A 22,550-nucleotide genomic window follows, 5' to 3' on the forward strand; every position below is an offset into this window, starting at 1 on the left:
GCAATTGTAAATGTGTTCAGATGGAAGCTCGTACGACAGACACTGCGCCATCCAATAAGCTCTTTTGGCCTTTGACCAGTAGAGCTAACTAGAACTCCGCGAGTCGGATGTGTCGCCTGACGAATTATTTACTGTCGACATTATAGCTGTTAGATTGGCATTTTATTCATTTATAGACAATGATGTTGCCATTTAACTTTCAAGTGTAGGTGGCATTTGAACCTTCAATCAGATATACCTACGGAATAAGTTTCAGGTTGAAACCTCCTATAGTTTACGAGATATGACACGGACAAAACCTAAGCAAGAAAATTAACAAAGGGCAATAACTCTAAAAATATGGCAGCAAGAGTAACGGTTCTTGTGCACTGCACTTGCCCTCAATGAGATCTATCTAGCTATGAAGTTTCAAGTTGATACCTCTTATATTCTTCAAGGTATGCCCCGGACAAAACTTTAAGCATGAAAATTAACAAAGGGCAATAACTTTAAAACTAAGAAAGCAAGAGTTACTGTTATTGTGCACTGCACTTGCCCTCAATGACATATATCTAGCTATGAAGTTTCAAGCTGATACCTCTTATATTCTTCAAGATATGCCCTGGACAAAACTTTAAGCATGAAAATTAACAAAGGGCAATAACTTTAAAACTAAGAAAGCAAGAGTTACTGTTATTGTGCACTGCACTTGCCCTCAATGAGATCTGTCTAGCTATGAAGTTTCAAGTTGATACCTCTTATATTCTTCAAGATATGCCCCGGACAAAACTTTAAGCATGAAAATTAACAAAGGGCAATAATTTTAAAACTATGAAAGCAAGAGTTACTGTTATTGTGTACTGCACTTGCCCTCCATGAGATCTATCTACATATGAAGTTTCAAGTTGATAACTCTTATATTCTACAAGATATGCCCCGGACAAAACTTTAAGCATGAAAAACTCTAAAAATATGGAAGCAAGAGTAACAGTTCTTGTGCACTGCACTTGCCCTCAATTAGATCTATGTACATATGAAGTTTCAAGTTGATACCACTAATAGTTTAGGAGATATACCCCGGACAAGCGAAAATGGGACGCGGACGCCGCCGCCGCCGCCACCGCCGACGCCGACAAAAGTAACCCCTATATGTCGTCTTTTCAGGCGACACAAAAATCAACCAACCCTCTTAAACTGTAATTTTGACCTCTTTTTAACCAGGGCAAGGGAGAGTAAAACATAAAAACAAATGCACAATCTTAAAACAGGTTGTCTCTCTGTAATTCTAGACTTGGCCATAATCCATGCATGCATTAGTGGATCAAAAGGAACCGAGCTCTCGTGGATATCTAGCTACAGTACAAGGTTTCAACTGAAGACTGTTTCGCATTCACAAACAATGGTTAACAAATGCACAGATGACGTACATCATGCCATTGCATAAGCTCTACTAGCTATACTGGGCAAAATATGAATATACTATTTTTAAATTTTTCTGGATACTGCACTTCTGAAATGAATGCATCACAGGAAATGGCATTGCTTTGTCATATTTGGCTCATGAGCGGAACAGGTAGGATGTTTTGTTATTTTTTTTACTGATGAAATAACAAAAACCTGACACTCATCCTGGGTATGTGTTAGAATGCTCGCCAGAGGCTCGCTTGATACACAGGCCTTCAACTCGCTGATTAAAATTGTGTATCAAATGATTACTTGTGACAAAGTCTACGCTCATATACGAGTCAACATATTGGCAGGCATTTAAATAAATTTATTGTTCAGATGATACCTTACAGCTGTATACAACAATTACAGAGTCAGTGTTAACATACATGTGATAAGTAGCAAGTAACCAACATATGAAACACAAGTGCATAATGGTAATGTTCAAGTTCAATGGTGTTACTTGGTGTAAAAGTAATATAATGTCTATTTTCCCACTTCACAAAATTAATATTTTTTTTATTTATCATTGCAGATGCAAGCATAAATTGGAACACTCCTGATTTACATGATACCCTTTGAAGTTAAGACGTGTATTTTATCAAAGTTACTGGTCAGTCAGTTAAAACAAATGTGAAAATAATCAGATGTTGATTGCTGAACACTTGGCAAAGCATTGTAGAACATATAGTATGACCAAATTAAAAGAACAGTCATATGAATTAAGCCAATGAGTAATTTCCTTACTTTTTAAACCAAAAGGTGATAGGTAAATCGTAACCATGGCTATTTAAACCAATACATTTTTCTCAACTTGTGAAGACTGGCATTTATTTATGGAATGCATGTATACCCTACTGGTAAAAATATGCAGAAATTTATATACAATATGGAAGAGAAATATGAACAATTAATATACTATATCATTTAACCATGTGGTGTTAAACCAGTTCATATATTTTTGCTGTGATGAAAGACCGGATGAAAACTCTACAAGTCCATTAGGCATACAATTACAATAAAGTATCATCAATGATTACTGAAAAAACATACAATATTACAATGCATCAACAACACAAATCATCATAATGCTTGTCTCATAAGCTCTGTACATTTTAATGTACAATACCACTTTATACAAAATATAAAATTTGCAAAATATACAATAGATACAATAAAATGTGTATGTTTCAATGAAATCAGAATCATGGTTTTTGAGAAAAATAATGAATATATATTAATCCAATTAAGAATAGTTTTTTTCTTTAGAATATAATTATATAGATATTTTAAGTATTAAATAACTTCCTATGCTCTTTACTTAAACATTCACTGTCAAAAACTTAATTGTAAACAAATGAGATCAAAATGTTCTTATCTTTCTACAATGCTTACATAAAATTTCAAATTTGGACACTAATAGAAAAGTTTTTTTTGCTATCATGCTGACACTGTTTAAACATTTTGTAAAAAAAGCATCTTACTGTACTGTCAAATCAATGTTAAAAGTTAAAAATAATCAAGACAGTTTCGGCCAGTTGGTGCGTTTATTGGTCTAAATAAGTTTGCTCTATGAAAGGGGTTTCATAGATTAGAATATCCAATAATCATTATTTATTGCTTTATAACTATGAAATATAGCTCTATAATTGGACTACAAACAAGCAGAATTTACGCATCATATCTGTTTGGCATAAAAATGCATGTCAGTACAAACATCACTTCATGAAGATTTGAACATAGTTTGTCAGCACAAAGCACTTGAATATAACTACTAATAGTAGGTACATTATCAACATCACAACACAACCTTGAAAGTTCTGTTAAGACACTAGGACATTCTCAATCCACAAGTTACCTCGAAAATGGGTTGAAACCCCAAGTACTGGGATAATGATCCCACATCCACCTTTGTGATACCATCATAGTTGGACTCTGATGAACTTCATATCACTTCTTTAAGAATAAAGTTACCGTTTCAGTTGCACATTTTAATATTATATTGTATGGTTGTACAAATATAGCTGTTAGCAGGAAGAGTGGTTGAGAATATGCGTATGGTATGTACGGTGGCTAAATGCTTTAAAATGACAGTTTAATGTAATGCACTCACTTCAAAATATAAAACTGATACACTCACCACACTGTCACTTTTAAAGAAAACAAACCATGGAAGCAAGTTCTTAGAAAACTAGACAATAGGCCTAAAAGATCTCCTGTGTTTAGGGCAACCTGACCATACATGTACCTGACAAAACCCCATGATCCTAGAGGATTCTTGTTACCTTAGATACAAAAAACATTCTGATTTTTAATTGTTGTTGAACGTGAAAACATCCTGATTTTTAATTTTTGTTGAACATGAAAAATATTTGTGTTGATAACAACTAAACACATTCAGTGTTAATTTCTACTCAACGATGTAGAAAAATGTCATGCTAAGTATTTGCAAACTTGCTTTGCTGTTTTGACTGGACTTTAAAACAAACTTTTCCCTCTTAACTACCTGCGTTTTTGAGACTGTTCCCTAAACTCAGATATATGTATTGTTTTAGGCCTAATATAAATTTAAGAAATGCGATTCTGCATGTTTTTGGCAGAAACAGTGCAGAGATCATTTAAAAAACAGAAATATAAATGTCATATTTTGAAAGTATCACAATAAAAATAATTCTGCCTATATATGTTGAAGTTGATATAAAAAATGATTGTGCTGTAATGATGATTTCACTAAATTATAAATGGTTGGAATAAATAATAAACGTGTTGCAAACAAAGCTACCAGGTAGTATTATATTAAGAAATTAAAATCTGTTGTTAAGTATAGGAATATCACTTGTGAGCTCTTTACTAAGAGAGGATAATATCCAACCTGACATCACAGTTCACACGCTTTATAAATAGATCGACATGAAAATTAAATTACAATAGTATTAAAGTATCAATGGGCACATGTATTACTCACTAAAATTACAAGATGAATGGGATTATATCCATAAAATCAGATTAATACTAGCAATGTAACAATTAATTACAGCAATGTTCGTTACATCAATAATTGCAACTGAGATGACTTATGGCTTAAATCTTGAATGAAAATAGCTTTTGATAACAGGTATTTAAACAATTATATCTCTATTTGAAAAGATTTAAATCATGGCAGAGAGTATAATAAATGAGCAACAATAAAGAAACAAATATTTAGAGCGATCTTATACAACAGGTAAAATCTTTGTTCTTAATTCCATTGCTTTTAACACAAAACAAAAATTGGCCAACTTCAACCTCTGTTCCCATGTTAAAATGTATCCTACAGTTTTCAAGCAAAGCAATTTGAACATGGAAATTATTCATTACACCAAAACAACACAAAAAATATCTGCATACAGTCAAGGTGGATTATAGTGAACACGAAAAACATCATATCACTAGTAAAAACTGAATGTAGAGAGATCACAGACATCTTCCATGTGAAACCCAGATCCCTGTTCGGTCTTACACACATAATCACACAATATCTCAGTGCCAGGGGTATCACAGTTTTTTCCTATAAAAAAAAGCATATAAATGCTTCCAATTTGACAAACACAGAATATCTAATAATAATTTTGAACTTGCAGGATTTAGTGTTCCTTCATTGAATCCATAGATGGATTTTTTTCTACTTAGCTCACAGCAGACATGTTTTTATCAATGAATCATGGCAGAGTTTTTCAATATTTCTAAAGTTTTGTGAACACTTGGCGATGATATGTCCGTCTGTGTTGCTGGGAAGCCGAGCACATGCTGTGTAAGAACACTGCGATATAGGATTCAGTGCATACGGGAGCTGGGCATGGTCATTTCACAGGCCTGCTGCTAGCGTGAATACACATCGGTAACATGCTCTATGTCACAGCTCCATGTCATGGCCTGTGGAATCTGAAATCATATCATCATATTATGGTTAATGTGAGTGTGGTAGAAATAGTTTTTTATTTTTTAGTCTTCATTTAGTGTACGTATGTAATTTAACAGAAAGCAAGTGTTTTGACTGGAAGGTTAAAACTGTCATAAATCTCCAACAATCCCATACAGTGTTGCATACATGGCAATAACTAAACCATTTGTTTTCTTCAAAGCTGATAAATCATAAGTTGACCTGACAGACGCTGGACCATTACTGTGGCAAAATTTGATCAGCTTGGTCTAAAAATATGACCATTTAATAAATTGTCATACTTGGCCAAATGTCTTTCGACGTCACAAAGCAATTTAACAATGCTTCTAGGTCTTATCTCTCCGAAAAGAATCTCCCAATTTAAAAAAATGAGTTGTCATTAAGATTGAAGTGTTACCTAGTTAAATGTCTGCTATCATCATGAACATCCATTTCTCCAGCTTTAAAATCATTAAGCTCTTTTCTTATGGCAGCCTGAAAAAAACAACAACAACACATTGTTACAACAGAATAGCACTCATTATATGAAGAAAAATTAATGATATAAAAGATACACAGTCATCATGTCCATTAAAGCAAATATAGAAAGCATTTTTACATCTACGTGAATCATCAGAAGAAATTTGTCTCATAATGATTCTACTGTAAAACTGCAAAATTGGGACGTTAAACAGATTTTTTAATGGCATGTATTGTGCTCTTAATCTAAAATTGCATCTGATTACATATCATTGTTTGAAAGAAACATTATTCTTAGGCTAACATCAACCTTAAGATTTCTATCGAAAGCAGCTCTTTTGACACCAACGCAGTAAAATGTCATGTACCTTATCCCTGGGTGTGAGGCGTGTCCAGGGTTTGTCTGCCCGCCGGTCATACTCTGTTGCGTCTGTGACCTCCAGATAATCATTAAATTTGATGATTTTCTTCTCCTTCAGCTCCTCGATCGTGGGTCGGAAACTCAGCTGCGGGGGGAAGTAGGAACTGGTCATTTTGTGCATGTACTCAAACACAACTGTTACAATCATATGTAGAAACATCACCTTGATCTTCTAGTTATTTTTCTGTTTAACTGGTGCTTTGGGCCAGCAAATTTATACACTTAATTCCAATAAAAGTTAAATCACTCTACTTCTGTATATTTTGTTTCTGCAAAAAACACCTGGTATGTGGATCAGGTGCTAGCTTTAAATCATGTGTTTTAACAGCCTTTAAATCTTTGACACAATTGTAAATTAATCTGGTCAAAATCAGATTATCCAAAAGTTTTGCTAATCCAATCTTTCATTTCAATACAGTATTCCGTTTTTGTCCCAATAAAGTTAATATCTGATGTGCATAAAATATACAATGACATTATATACACAGTTTCATGAACTGATTAAAACATGTCTTAAGCTTTTGAAGCTGTCAAAACATGTCAACAACATGTTCAGTCAGACCATGATAGCCAATAAAAGGAAACAAATACACTCATTTATGATTGAGATATGTGTATATCACACCTATCAGACATCAACTGGACATCATGGCATGTGGTTCCATAAACATAAAATACTTCAAAATTTATACATTGAGCTGTGTTTATCAAATTTAATTAAACCAATGTAGTGTAACTGAAAGAAATGCAACAACATTAAAGAATATCAGACATTCTTACTCTAACAATATGAGGAGTTTTGTCCATTCACAAAACAACAGTTGTCACAGTAAGTGATGAAAGCCCCAGAAGTGCCATCCAGTTCAATGGATTATGCAATTACTAGTATGCCTACATTCTGGAAGGGATGAACTATAAGCATATGCCAGACCAACAATGGTTGACCTTGTGTGTGGGGAGTGGTGAAGTAAGAGATAGGGTGGTGGAATTGACAAGCGACATGTCCTCTTCATGTACTGAACATAATTATGTGCAAGGTAATTTTTAAATCTATCCATGCCTAATTAAGTTATAGTCAGTACACCCCAAACTATACTTCATAATGATTAAACTCTTAGTATGACCTTGACATTTGAGGTATGGGAATTGCATACACATCGCTTTTATGTACCAAACACATGTGCCATGTAATATTAAAATCCCTCTGTGCATGTCAAATTTACAGACTGTACACAACCAATAATACCGAATATGCAGCATTCCCTAATGATAAACCTGTATGTACTAGGTCTTGACCTTTGGATTAGGGACATTGGGTCTTGAACGAAACAAACCATCTTTATATACATGTACCATAAGAAAGATTTTAGCATGAATTACTTGCCACAACATCACACAGTATGTCAGACTTTGTTTAGAAAGTTAAGTTCACAGTGATATATCTGACAGAAAATTCTACCTTTCTAATCAACAATTTCTTTCTCTCCTCCTTTTCTCTCTTTGCGATATCCTCACTCCGCACTGAAAAGAATGAGAATACTCATCTAATTCATTGTCATTGGTTTGAACAAGTTAGTTTTATTGTGTAAAAATTGAATACATTTCTTTAAAATATGATGCTACTGAGACTATTAATTTATTTCCAAAGTGTTTGCAAGTGTACAATATATGACATTTTGACTGATTCATACATTGAAATTTGACTTATTACATCATTAAATGTCGTGAGAACAAATCATATTTAGACTGGCAGTGTTGAGTGTAGATTTACTAAAATGAAAAGCCCGATTGTGTGGATGGGCATCTTTAGTTGATAAAATAAGCATACAAGTCTATTTCCTGAGTGAAAACCAGTACTACACGCATTGTTTATTTAGAAAATCCATGAGAAAGTTCCTCTGGTGGAACGTGAACCGAAAACCACTTGCATGAAAGGCTGAATTAAAAGTCAAAATGTCCCCAACACAAAGAAAGAACTTACAGTGAAGAATGTTTTTTTGTTCCAACTCTTCCTGTGAAGGTCGTAAACTCAGTCGCCTGGTGAAAAGAGAAAAACAAAATGCTACAATTCTATTTTCTGGAAGAATGTTTATAACATAACATGTGTTCTGCACGTGCACGGCCAATGTGCTACGGCTTCAAGTCAGAGAGAGTTGTAAAAACATTTGTCAGTTTATACTTTCGTGATTTATAGAGGCATGGTTTGAACATTATGGGGAAAAAACTCTGCCACTTTAATTTATACGCAGTACGAACACTGACATTCATTAAATTGCATTAACATAACAATATCAATTTTCTGGAATGTAGAAAATAAATGTTTTTTTTAGATACCATGCCCTAGAATCTAGATAGATTTATTATTTTTTTGTTTCTTCTGACAAGGATACCCATATTTATCACTTGTCCCTTACAAGTAAATGGTTCACTTATCTATAGATAATATTATGCGTCCAAGGATTTTGGCCAGTTTATTATTGTAGCGACTGTTGATCGTACCTGATGAGTTTTGAGCCAATCTCCGCCCTTTCTTTATGTATCTGATCATCTGACTTGTATGGAATAATGTTTTTCTCCACAAGTTCCTGACGTGATGGTCTGTTGCTCAAGAACCGTGCAAGACTGTCCTGTCGAGCCACCTTGGCTGCCAAACCAGCTTCAAATAAGGAAAAAAAAGTACAAATTAAATATATGGGTGGAATTGGAGCATTGCAAGCGGATGCCAACATATGCCTGTTTTCTATCCATCAAGGGGGCATTACTGGACAAATATTTCAGTCAGCGTTACAGGACTTGCTGCACATGTGCATCTTGAGTTCATATAGTGTTCCAAATTTCATTTTAATTTCAATCGTTTATGGTTTTATATTTCAAGTTAACTTTGTAGTGTTTTTATGATGACACCAAAGCAATGACCCTCCTCCTCCCTGATCAAACAACACAATGAAAATATAAGGTCAAAATTACAGACAATTTTATTAGCTTTTGATCCCATTGAACAAGATTAATATAATATGTCTAGCTCTTCTTTAAAAAGATCAACATTTTGATTGGTCTTATTTTTTCTCCCACCTCAGATAAGTAGATCCAACCATGCTAGAAATTCTTTTCTCCCACCTCAGATAAGTAGATCTATTAATTTAACCATGCTAGAAATTCTTATCTTGCCCACGGGCGAAGATAAAATGCCCGTATGGAACTTCTTTTAATGGTCACCACATTGTAATTACCTCCCTTGTTGAAGACTGTCGTCTGTAGCGCATCATGGAAACCTTGTCTTGTGGCAATATTTGAAACGCTAGTTAATTATTTCTCGCTTCAAATGTCACCAGAAAACAGTTTTCACGCACCTTTCATGAAATAATGCTTCACTCTTCTTAGAACTATATAAAGACCGATCAGACCATTTACATACTCGGTAAACCTCGTTTCCGCCAAACACCCTACACTCGGGTCGGAATGAACCTATCTTACACTCTCGGCCATGGAAGATACTTAAAATCTTGCCCACGGTCAAAGATTAAATGACCGTATGGAACTCAGTAATTACCTCCCTTGTTGAAGACTGTCATCTGTAGTATCATGATACCTTGTCTCGTGGCAATATATAGAACACTAATTAATTATTTCTCGCTTCAAATCTCACCATAAAACAGTTTTCACGCACCTTTCAAGAAATAATGCTTCACTCTCCTTAGAACTATTTAAAGACCGATTTGACTATTAATATAATCTGAATCACTGCACGCATATCCATGACAACTACGAATTATCGCATATCCATACACAATTATTGTCACTAAGCACAAAAGAGTTCCAGCAAAAAGTACAATTTTACTTAATTCTGTTTAACTGAGGTGGGAGAAAAAGCATCTACCATAGCCGCTCGAGTAAGATAGATTCATCCAGACCCTCGCACAGGGTGATTTGCGGAAACTTGGTAAACCTTGTTTCTGCAAAACACCCTACGCTCGGGTCGGAATGAACCTATCCAACACTCTCGGCCATGGAAGATACTTTTAATCTGTAAAAGTGATTTGCAAGATCATGGAGAAATTGAGTTTAACCAGTGGTTAAAAATAAACGCAAATAATAATGGTCATTGGGGGTGTCATGTTGACACAACTGCAACCTATGAACACGGACAGACATAAATGTTTATTATCTCTAATGTTTTATCACTCTTTTTGGGTTTTTCAAAAGAAATTCACCTAGTAATATTCTGGACTCACTACCCGAAAACCTACAGAACTGACTTACTTGGCTGGTCGTCATCATCCCTGTAGTTGATTTCCTCATCATCGGAGGAAGATTCGTCATCCCGCAAGGGAGCAGGTGCCTTGTATGGAGGGGGTGGGTGCTCAGGTACCGAGGGGTATGCAGGTGGGGCAGGTAACGTGTCTGAGTCACACGCCTGTATGCCCCTGAAACATTGGAAACAGGTTTCTTAAGTCTGTAAGACTGGAAGTATCTCAAACTTGAGGCTATAATTATCCATGCCTGTGACAACTGCAGCACGCTGTAAATTTATTGATTTGATAATTACATGGTCATAATGTGTATTGCTGAATAGAACAATAGCACCTGAAATTATGTGGCGAACATGATTTTGTTACAATTAGCAGGTAGGGGATACTCTCTATACACAATAATGTTTCTAAAATGCATTCGCAAATCACAAATAGGGAGGGTTGACATTACTTGACATTCAATGAATAGACTGTTCATCTTTGATATAATGTATTATAATCAATCCATTGGTGTTATTTTTCATACTGTAATTAAGCACTATATTCAAATTTTTTATATTCAATTTTTTTAAAAGGTAAGTGCCAATTAAGCCAATTATGCCCATTTATTGTTATGAAAGTAAATATTTTGTCTTTGACCTTCAAAAGTCAAGTACCAGATCAACATGTGCAAAAATCCTAAAAACAAAAAAAGTAGAATTCAATTTTGGTCACCAACAAACACTGTTTGCTCTCTGCACAATAGAAACAGAAGGAAAATGATGCACATAAGGTAACTCCTTTTTTGCTTACTGATGAATTATTTTTCGAAAAGGAGCACAAAACAGGAAGTTGATCATCCACAACGTCTCCAAATTCCAACCAGTGATGAAATCTGACAACACCCTGCCATATGAGCACCACATGGACATCAAGATGCACAAAACCATGAGCGATGTATTATGACAGCAGGTAATTGACGACATAAGAGACGTTGCCATATACTCTATGATGTACGATGAGTCTACAGATGTGTCTACTGATTCTTGTTATCTAAGTGTGTTATGCAAAACGTGGCAGGGCAGAAAATAATTATTTGAAGTATCTAAAATAAATTGGGATTAATGTAACACCACCTGACTGTGTGAGACAATAACCCCATTTCCAAAGTCAAGGGGCGTCAACATGTGCTGCATCACTACTGACGGTGCAAGCATAATGACAGGTGTGTGTGGAGGGGTGACAACACTCCTAAAAAGAAGATATCCCCATCAGGGCCAGACTGACAAAGAAATCAAAGAGTGTTATAGTAAATTTCAAGAATCTTTAAAAAATTCATTGCTCTTTAAATAAGACAGATCTAAAACATACATTTGTTTGTTACAGACTAATTTTAAAACACCTATGACAGAAGTGGATCAGATATTTAAAACTAGTTAGGTACAGGTTCTCAGGTTTAATTGTGTAAGGATTGTAAAAAAAAAATCATATGCATTTCATCAAAAGATTTATCTAGCGAACATTTGGACATTATCAGCCTGCTTTAAGATGTACTTTGTCTGATTTCAATACATGTAATGTTAAGAGCTGACTTAACTTGAGAAATTATTGACAATATGAAAACCAACCCGTCATCTGCACCCATCAATACTTACACCAACATTTCACATGTGCAGGTTTGTTTAGTCACAAAGATCTCTTCATTTCACCACTGAGTCACCCAAATGTACTACTAGCATATAGCAAACTTTATAAAGTCACTGGAGAGTTACAGTGCTGTTGAAATACAAGTAAACTATATGCTTCTTCTGCAGCAAGGCCTCAAGGAAACAAATGTTCCTGATACACCTGCGCTCTCTCGTACTCAACAGAAAATCAATTTTCTCTCCAACATGAGAAATGGCCCTCTATCCTCAATTCTGTAACAACTATTTGGAAAGAAAAATGTTTGTTTTTGTTTTCAACACTTCTTCAATTTATAAAACCCATTTCTAATCAAATGCTATATCGCTTCCTTATCTTTTTTAGACCTTAAATTTAGTATCAATATTATTCATAATGTCTGTAATCTAAACTGTTGTAGCTGTTATGATACAACAAAACTGTCTGATAGTCTTAACCTTTCTACATAATTTGTTTGCATATAATAGTACCTGAGAAGTGTAATCCTTGGTTTGGGTCTTGGTGGGCCCTGATTTACAGGTGTAGCCTTAGGGGAGGGCTGGGGTACGACACTGTTCCCCTCTGGGGGAGGTGTATCTCTCGACACTCGAGCGCTAAAGTTTGTTTTTACACTATCACCAGCATTTCTCGTAGTTTGTACACTAGAGTATGCGACAGGAGTCTTTTTTAAAGCACTTTTAATTGGCATTTTGGTAAAGTCAGGCTCACTAGCATCCGCCTCCCACACTCGAGGATCGCTGGTCGGGGGTGGAGGATGATCATACTCTTCATCACTTTCATCCTCCTCACTGCCTGTAACACACATTCTAATTGGTCAGTTTATATGTTTAAGACAATTTTATAGGATAGTTCAATTATGTAAAGAAATTTTGATTGGTAAGTAGAAGATAACACAAATCAAGGGCCATAACTGTAGAGAGAGAACTAATATGTGCTGTAGATTAAACACAGCTTAGATATTATGCCGGTAATCACTGTGATCAAATTTGGTAAAGATTGAATTACAAATGCCTTAGTAAAGGAGTGGGCATGAAAGTGTGATGCAGCAGATGACAACCACACCAGACAGCATAATCCCTATATGTATACCTTGCCAAGCAGGTGACAAAATACGTAAGATCCATATTTCAATTTAATGATGTTAACATTTCCCCCAAACAGGGTTCTCTATAAGTTTCGGTTGAACAACCTCAAAGTGAAAAGTAAAGCAACTACTTATTCTACTTAAAATTCACTTATTTTTCCAAATTTGAACCAGCCCAATTGCCGTTTGAACCGTCAATTTTGGCCAGCAGCCGTTTCTTATTGAGAACACTGCCAAATACGTGAATGTCCTCTTTTAATTACCATAATTTCTTGTATGATTTACACTAATAATTGCAAGTTAGATGACTTACTGTCCTGAAACCTGGGCTTATAACGAGGAGTGTCTCTGATTGTGGTCGTATTACCAAATGAGGTCATTGCGACCCTGGGGGTAACCTCTGGAACAGGGCGGGGAGTAACCTCTGGTTGAGCCCTCAGAGTTACCTCTGGCTGAGAGCGGGGTGAAACCTCAGGTGCCCGTGGGGATGAATCTTCCTGTAAAGTTGAATAAAATACATTGTTTATAAATCCTCCAGGTAAACACAGCTGCTAAAGCTAGCTTACACTTATTTGCTTAAAAACCTCATTTTGAAGTATATGTAGGAGAATTGGAAAAAGAATCTTTTAATTATGGTTATGTGTCAAGAAAATGTAAAAATGAGCAGTGGTATGCTTCTTCATTCTGTGAAATATTGCAAGATATACATGCTCTTATGTACTTGAATTGATGTAAAATACTCAGATAAACAATATGATTGACAAAAGTACATCTGAGAAGAACACACATAATTGTCAATTATATATTGATGGTAACACAAAACTTATCTAAAGATAAAAGTACACTTCTTGAACAGCAGATATAAAACCAAGTCATGAATTTCCTTGACAAGCAATGGATTATAATTATTTGATGTAAGGTTTCATCATAAAAGATGTCGAGAGATGGGTGTCTATTTTCGCTGATTTGGACCCCAAAAGGGTAAAATTGCTACTATAAGGGGGTGGTATAATTAAAAAGTGCCTCCCCCCCCCCCCGGGGGTTATATGTTTAAATCAAATAGCCCTAAGGCAAAGGGTCCATACCTGACGTTGTTCCTGAGAAGTGGGTTCCTGTGCTGTGTTTGTGTGTGTGTCCGGGGCCTGTGTCTCAAGGGGCTCCGCTCTTTGCGATGGTTCAGGAGACTGTACCGTGACCTTGACCTCTGGAATGACTGTGGCTGGCAAGGCAGAGATTATCACAGGCCGCGCCTGTGATGTGGAAGCTGAAACAAAACAGTTGTGGTGACCCAGCGGTTGCAATAAACCACTTACATGTACATTGTCAACAACCTGTGTGCATGAATTATCTAATTTAAAATGACTTCTTTTTAAAGGCTTTATTTTTAAAATACAATTGTCTATGTTTATCCGGTACACGTTTTAAGCTGAATTTACACTTGTTTAATAAATCATACTTTGTAGGATGCAATCTTATTCAAAGCTTCAGAATTATTTGTAGTATATAACCGTACAGTGATCTTATTTAGTACGGTGATGTGATGACAAAGGCACGTTTTGAGGTAATGTGGTCTAAATTTAGAATTCTACAACTTAATAATGTACAGTACTTTAAGGAAATACACATCACTATAATAAATAGGCAACTTGTTATAATTACACCAATTTTTACAGGTTTTTCACCACAACAAATTTACAGCCTTCTCACAATGATTATGAGACATATATACTAACAAAAATATTGTTTTCCAGTTAACTTTGCTGAATATCTCCTATTAAGGTTATGTTATAACTGAAACAAGATTGACTTCAACAGGTTGATAAATCCCAGTTCCTATCAGGCCTAGAGTTTTAAGAATCATCAGGAATCACAATTTATTTCATACCTGTTAAATTTCTGTTTAAAATTTTGTTAAATTTAAACATAAAATACCGAAACCTGAATTTTTTTGTAAATCAACAATCTCTAAGTTGAAACACAAATGACTGTATACTGGAAATTGATGACCATTGAGATATGGATTTTTTTTTTGTAGTGACTAATCTTTGTAAGAGGCTTTCTAAATAATTAAATCAAAATTCCCCAAGCCATCCCAATGGTGCAGCCATGGTCGCCTATTAAAGTATTTGATTTTAACAAGCTCATGGTTAATACCAATACCCAGAGAAAACAAGTAAATGTCGAATGCAAGCAAGAAAAGGTCATCTCTAATTGCATGTATTTCTAGGAGAGAAGTGTGAAATACAACTTTTAGAAGTTTTTAATTATGTTCTTGTTAAATGTCCAAGTTAAAAGTTCTAATTTCAACTACAATTCTTCTTCATCATTCCAAAACCTTTAAAAAAGTTCTTTGCAAAAAGGTTTCTGTTATAAAAGAAGGAAATTATCAATATATTAGAATTGTACAGATCTCATCTTGGAAGTTTTATTAGGTTTTATATTCATCCATTATTTAGAAAGTCAAAATTACGTAAGGTATCAAATAATCATGTACTGGGAGTTCTGAAGAGCAAACCATTATCAACTCTGTAGACAGTGGCTCTCACAGTGTCATCTCCACTTAAATAATCAACAACTTTTAGCCAAACTGTTATTTCCTGGCTGAGATGAAAATTGGTCATATTAAAATACGAGGGTTGTTCATAAAGATTGTGGACAGAAGCAAATTCATTCGTAAACAATATAGCATATACAACATGTAGTGCAATATATTGTGAGAAATGAATTGAAAATTTGATAAAAAAAAAGAAAGATAATTAGCCTTTTTATTAGCATTTTTTAACAGCCATCCCATTCTGCACGGAGCACTTTAACACTTTCATGGGGTCATAATTTTTTTTAAAGACTGTAATCTGCTTATATATTTACTACGCTGTATCTTAGTGAAGTTGTCTTCATCATTCTTTATTAGGAAACTATAAAGATCAGTTCATTGTTATTAGGACCTCCTATTTGGATTTTTTTCCAGATTTTTTTAAATTGTGGTTGCGCAATGCTCATGGAATCCCTCTAAGGCACATTTAGAAACAGTTCTTGCATTTTAGTCAGAATTGGATGATAGGGGTCATCTACTGGTCACACCAAACTTTCATGTCAAGTTTGAGGATTGCAGGTGCAGGCATTGTAAAGTTATCCAAGGGGACAAGATTTGCAATTTCCAAGGACATCATGACCTTTGGACCTAATGACCCCAAAATCAATGAGGTCATCTACTGGTCATATCCAACCTCCATGTCAAGTTTGAGGACCATAGGACTTTGTATTGTCTAGTTATCACTTGGACAAGATATTCACATTGAAGGTTACTGTGATCAAACCTCCATGTTAAGTTTGAGGACAATAGGTCAAGGCATTGTCGAGTGATAGTCCAATTATCACTCGAGAAGCTTTTTGCATTTAAGGTCACTGTGACATTGACCTTTGACCCAATGACCTTAAAATCAAAAGGGGACATATTCGAGTTTCCTTAACAATGTTTACTAAAATACTTTATGGTCATATCTTCATAATCTGTGTCTAAAATGATTTGAAATACGTTACTTTCTAAATTTTAAGTTCAACATTACATTACTATATTGATATTGAAAAATAAGAAGCCTGTCCACAAACTTTACAAACAGCCCTCGTATGTTGTCATAGTGTATGATTACAAGAAATATAATCAGATATGCTTTATCGAAATAATGCCGAAAAAATGACAAAATACCACAATCTAATCAATGCTCCAGGTATCATATTACTGACAGTGGTAAGAATGTACTACTAACTGATTTAATCCTAAATAACTGAGTTTGATGGTAATATGGCCAGACAAAAGTGTTTAGCAGCCACTGAGAGACAGCCAATTATCCACTGTGTTCTAGAATTATTTTTTTTAGCAAAATTACAGCCATGAGTTGCCTATTGAAGCAAACATTCATCTTATAAGTTTGTAAATTTTTAAACTGACAGCTTTAGCTTGTAAGTTTTTAACAGGCATCGTATCGAAGGGTGCCTGATAGACTGTAGGATGATCTTCTATGTATTCTACTAGTCTTGCAGGAAGCCCTAGATATGTTCATCAATGTAGCTATGCTTGTATTCAATGCCAACCAAACAAGTGCATGCTCACTATATGGTATCATCAAAGTCATACATCTTGCTATAACATGTGTGATCAATACTCCCAGTCTCTAGGACAGTTGTAACGGCTGTGAAATTGAGGAATACTGCCATAATAGCACAATTAATGCACTCATTTATGAGTTACATTTGTTTTTGTCCATTTGACAACAAAACTGTTAAAAATCTAAATAAGAAACATCATTCCTTACAGAACGGCATACGGTTCTATTAGCCTCATTCTAGGTGTATAAATGTGATGATATAACATTCGGAGTGTTCATTATATGAATCTTTTGAGTTTCAACGAATGCATCAAAAACATTCTCATAATATTAAGAAAATATTTTCCTAAACCTCAAATGTACCTTTTAGAACTACTATTACTCCTTGCCTTGATCTGGGCCTAATTTATCTAAACATCTTAAGTCCCTTTTAACATGATCAGCTAATCTCACTATCTATGTTTTGGTGTCATTTGTGCTATATTAATATTCTAAAGTTTTGGGACCTTAAAAAAATGCACTTCTGATCATCACGATAAACTCTTTTAACTTAGCAAAATCAAGATTTATTATGAGACTTGGCTTAATGAAATAAGCTTCTTTAGACTATTACGATGGTTTTTCTGTTTCTATCCTGATCTTGTAAACTACAATACATGTATTCCAGAGCACTTACTTGCTGGTATGGATGACACTGTAGGCTGCTCACCTTGGCCCGAACAGGGCAGGTCTGGAAACAGAAGTTATAAAATTATTCCCACAATTTCTATGTCACAACATTTCACATCATGGTAGTCATATGAGGCGAATTATACATTCACGTTGCAGTTCAATAATTAACATTAGATGCAGTGGGAAGGTAAAACATTTATCATTTATCACATTCAGTAAATGCATCATTGCTTGTAGCATTAATCATTGTGCATATAGCAATTTCTTAAATCTTCACATGCATGTAAAACTTCAGGTATAGAAAATAATGAGTGAACCTGAAAATAAATGCAAGTGCTCGTAAAATTTAATGGCAGGTTTCACAAACAAAAGAAGAGAGCAAAGATGCTGTGTATTGAATAAGACAATAGCACAAGTGTATCTGTTATAAATATCCTTTGTAAATAAGAATCAACTTCTAATATGTGCCATTTAATTATTTGTTTCAATTGCAGTGAGATCTAGCCCCTTGATTGTACCTATAGAGTTGCTCTGGGGTGAAGCTATTTCGGCCCTTGTGGTGATGACATTATTGTCTGACACACTTGTCTCCACCGCTGTGTTCACCACACCATTCTCTGTGACAGACTTTACAGCATCGCTCACTTCTTCACTGCTCGAACCAACACCATCACCTGAAACACAAAACAAACATGAGCTCATGCATTCCCAAATTTTATTTCTTTATTGTTGGTGGTTTTTAACAGCACAACTTTTAAAGTCTTTTAATATTGTTTTACAGTGGCATCATCCATTACCTTGTCTTTCCCTAAAACATATTGATATTCAATGGTCCCAATTAGCACAAGCCCAGTAAGCCTTACACTGGTCAAGAGTTTTCTGGTAAGCCTTGCACTGGTCAAGTGTTTTCTGGTAAGCCTTGCACTGGTCAAGTGTTTTCTGGTAAGCCTTGCACTGGTCAAAGTGTTTTCTGGTAAGCTTTGCACTGGTCAAGTGTTTTCTGGTAAGCCTTGCACTGGTCAAATGTTTTCTGGTAAGCCTTGCACTGGTCAAGTGTTTTCTGGTAAGCCTTGCACTGGTCAAAGTGTTTTCTGGTAAGCTTTGCACTGGTCAAGTGTTTTCTGGTAAGCCTTGCACTGGTCAAATGTTTTCTGGTAAGCCTTGCACTGGTCAAGTGTTTTTTGGTAAGCCTTGCACTGGTCAAGTGTTTTCTGGTAAGCCTTGCACTGGTTAAGTGTTTTCTGGTAAGCCTTGCACTGGTCAAGTGTTTTCTGGTAAGCCTTGCACTGGTCAAGTGTTTTCTGGTAAGCCTTGCACTGGTCATGTGTTTTCTGGGCTTGCTCAAACTTTAGATTTTATATAGCAGGGCTTGTTGAAATCTTTCATGCAAAACACTTGCATATGAAGTTTGGCTTGTTCATACAAAGTCTGATTTCAAAAACTGAATTTTATTAGGAGACAATAACCTGAAATACTAAAGGCCAAATTCCTGTAAAGATATGATTGGTTAATGGAGGGTGGTGCAGCATTACGATTCGAGACAGGACTGGTGGATCGTCCATTCGGGGGTATTTGTCATAGTAGACATACATATTGTTAAGAAGACACAAATAGAGCCCAGTCACAGAATGGATTATATGTATATCAGAATGTTTTATATGTATGATTCAGAAAAAACAAAAAGCAAATGGACTCAAGAGCAGTACATTTATAACCCATATGTTAACTAACAGTGTAGTTCTTTTCGTCTTACAGATAAAACATTACAATCACAAGTAGCAGGAAAAAATAGCCAGCCTTATTAGTAAATAATCAGCCCATGAGTGTGAACACTTTTCTCCAGGAAAATGCTGACACTGTCAACCTCCTCCTCTGCACAACAACCATTTCCTAGAAATCTCTACCCCCTTGTGGCAACTTAATATCCATGAGTAGGCGAGGAAGTCTACAGATTGAGAGAAACAATCTGTCACCTGGGTATAGGACTATTTAACGGTGGAGCTATCATATTGCAGAAATGTTAGCATTTCCGTACCTTTATAGAGACATGAGGGTTTCACTTAGTTCTTATACAGACATATCAAGAAAAGCTCCATTACTTTCAATGAACTAATCATTACATACAATCCGGTGAGAGGATAGCCATAATGGTTCACATAAACTAGTCATTATGAAAATCATTTACATTTTCAAAACACTCAACAATAAATGTCAAATTATCTTTGCAAATATTTTCTTAATCAAGAGTGTTGTAGAGCAGAACCTAGCCTACATGGAGTTCTGCGATAACCATGTCCAAAAGTATTTTTTTTTTTAACCTACTCTCCTTTTTATAGCATTTTTCAAATAAAAATGGAAGCCAGAATCAGAAAACCAACATTTTTGTAAAGTTTTGTACAAGATATGAATGCAGGTATTGAATTATGGTCATAACTGAATATTTGAAACATGACAAACAGGGCAACAGAATATTGAATTTGAAATGCAAATATTTTTACAGCAAAAGTGTATTATGCACCAGTCAATTGTAACCACGGCCCCCCAGGTCTGGAGGAATAGCTGGGGAAATGGGCTGTGTTTTTACCTTCCAGGTGGCCCCAAAGTGCCGAGTGACTGCGGTGGTTTTGTTTTTCGTGCCAAAAATAGTAGGGAATGGGCCTAGCCTAAGATGCCCCTGGGGTGCGGGGGCTTTTGGCAGGGATTTTACTAACAGTTTGTCCCCCCAGGGCGGGGATTTTACCGAGGGTTGGCTGGACCGAAATTCAAAGTCCCTGCTATTCCCCTGACCTGTGGGCCTTGGTTACAATTGACTTGTGCATTAACACTACATGAGAATTTCCTAAGAGAGGCAGTCTGATAAATCTATAATAGGAGCACTGTAAGTGGATGCCAATGCTTGCATGTTCATCTCAGACAATTAAGGGGCATATTTGGGCAATTATTGAAGCTAGATTTGTGAGCCTTGCTGCACATATCAGGCATCGAAATTAGACTTTTGAATGAACAAGCCCGAATTCTTATATTAATGCATGGAATCATATTTTTAAACAAGCCCTGCCATATAATATTCAGAATTTGAGCAAGCCCAGAAGACATTTTACCAGTGCAGGGCTTGCGGGCTTGTGCTAATTTCGACCACTGACATATCATATGAGTGTGTACAAAATAGTGGCCTTATGAAACCACGAAATGGTTTCCATGGTTTCTGTTTAACACTTTTCTTTAGTGCTAAACAAAACAATTGATGTTGACACATATTCGATAATATCATACACATTTCAACAGTTTTCTTAAGAGTGCAAAGCATGCTTGTTTTACACACTTGAAATACAAATATCCTGACAATGTTAACACTACACAGCTGCCACAACAACCTCCCATACCATACTTCACATCCAACTACTGGGCATAGTAAAATCAGTCCCTAAGCTAAGTGATAAATAAAACAAATTCATCTGTTTTACCCTAGCATAGATAGTTTATTGTCAAGGGCTACAACTCTGTAAATTGAGTATTTTTGTGAAGTATTCTATAGATAGGTCAGTTTACATTTAGACGCGATTTTTTACATTTAGACGCGATTTCAATTAAAAAAGCTAAGAAAAAATGTTGAATAAAACTTCAAAAGTTTAGGTAGTTTGTGCCAAAAATGTTTTCTTCTGAAAAAATCATGTAGAAAATGTGACGAATCTACATACTGCACAATATCATACATTGCAACCGTCATTGTGAAACCTTTCCCACAAAATGAAAGATTGACAGGAAGTTGAAAATTATAATTTGCTAATCTTTTCACTAAGCCAGGTTTATTAAAATTCATCTCATTATAATCTAATTAATGCAAAGCATTCGAGATACAAGACCTTGCAGTTTTCATAAATTTTATATCATTTATAGGTTTGCCAAGCAATAAATTCACCTTTTGGAAAAAATAGTGAAATGATTATAGAAATTAGCTTACCTTTAATCAATGTCAAGTTATTAGATAATTCCAGCAAAATGAAAGACAGAGAAACTTCAAAATACAATGGTAAAAAAGTGAGATTAAGACAGCAGAGAAAGGTATATCTACTGCCGTGTTCCGGTAATGAATGAGATCTGCGTCACTTAAAGATGAGTGCCAGCCTCAGAGAGCACAGATAACGATGAATCAGTCGGCTGATCTGCTGCAATAACAAAATCCTGCTGCTGTAATCCTTTATACACAAAACAGATTTTTCATTTTTTCCAATACCAATGTTATCATCATATTAAAAGACTGTCATAATTTATATGCGATATAATGTTTTTATTTGTTTCGTATCAAAACTCTGAAACATTTCTCGAAACTTAGAATGCTCCTCCGTTTCTGTAATGATATGCATGTACTGCAGTGCAACAGCCTCTGAATTTCTGATCAATGATCCCCACGATCAATGGAACAGCAGGACATGCTAAATGTGACTATCGTTTTCAATTTTCTAATAAAAAAACAGGCTGCTCTTTAGTGCTTACGCTCATGTCTCGGCCAATGGGATCACAGGACAAACTC

The 22,550-nt window shown here is 35.4% G+C and overlaps 1 protein-coding gene across 5 annotated transcripts in view; it reads right to left on the minus strand.

Moving 5' to 3' along the window:
- Positions 1 to 1,738: 1,738 nt before the first annotated feature.
- The window catches only part of LOC128213689 (phosphatase and actin regulator 2-like), a 51,871-nt gene continuing 31,059 nt past the window's right edge, over positions 1,739 to 22,550 (minus strand). For all 5 annotated transcript variants that reach the window (XM_052919692.1, XM_052919690.1, XM_052919691.1 and 2 more), the window contains 12 exons: positions 18,538 to 18,693; positions 18,024 to 18,077; positions 14,327 to 14,505; positions 13,555 to 13,738; positions 12,628 to 12,949; positions 10,506 to 10,669; positions 8,745 to 8,901; positions 8,227 to 8,282; positions 7,705 to 7,766; positions 6,193 to 6,330; positions 5,763 to 5,839; positions 1,739 to 5,346 (listed from right to left, as the gene is read on the minus strand). In XM_052919692.1, coding sequence (XP_052775652.1) covers positions 5,331 to 5,346; positions 5,763 to 5,839; positions 6,193 to 6,330; positions 7,705 to 7,766; positions 8,227 to 8,282; positions 8,745 to 8,901; positions 10,506 to 10,669; positions 12,628 to 12,949; positions 13,555 to 13,738; positions 14,327 to 14,505; positions 18,024 to 18,077; positions 18,538 to 18,693 — 1,565 coding nt within the window. In that variant the 3' untranslated portion in view covers positions 1,739 to 5,330. The remainder of the gene's footprint in view (positions 5,347 to 5,762; positions 5,840 to 6,192; positions 6,331 to 7,704; positions 7,767 to 8,226; positions 8,283 to 8,744; positions 8,902 to 10,505; positions 10,670 to 12,627; positions 12,950 to 13,554; positions 13,739 to 14,326; positions 14,506 to 18,023; positions 18,078 to 18,537; positions 18,694 to 22,550) is intronic.

The sequence above is a fragment of the Mya arenaria genome, chromosome 13 (assembly GCF_026914265.1).
Source record: "Mya arenaria isolate MELC-2E11 chromosome 13, ASM2691426v1".
Taxonomy (NCBI): domain Eukaryota; kingdom Metazoa; phylum Mollusca; class Bivalvia; order Myida; family Myidae; genus Mya; species Mya arenaria.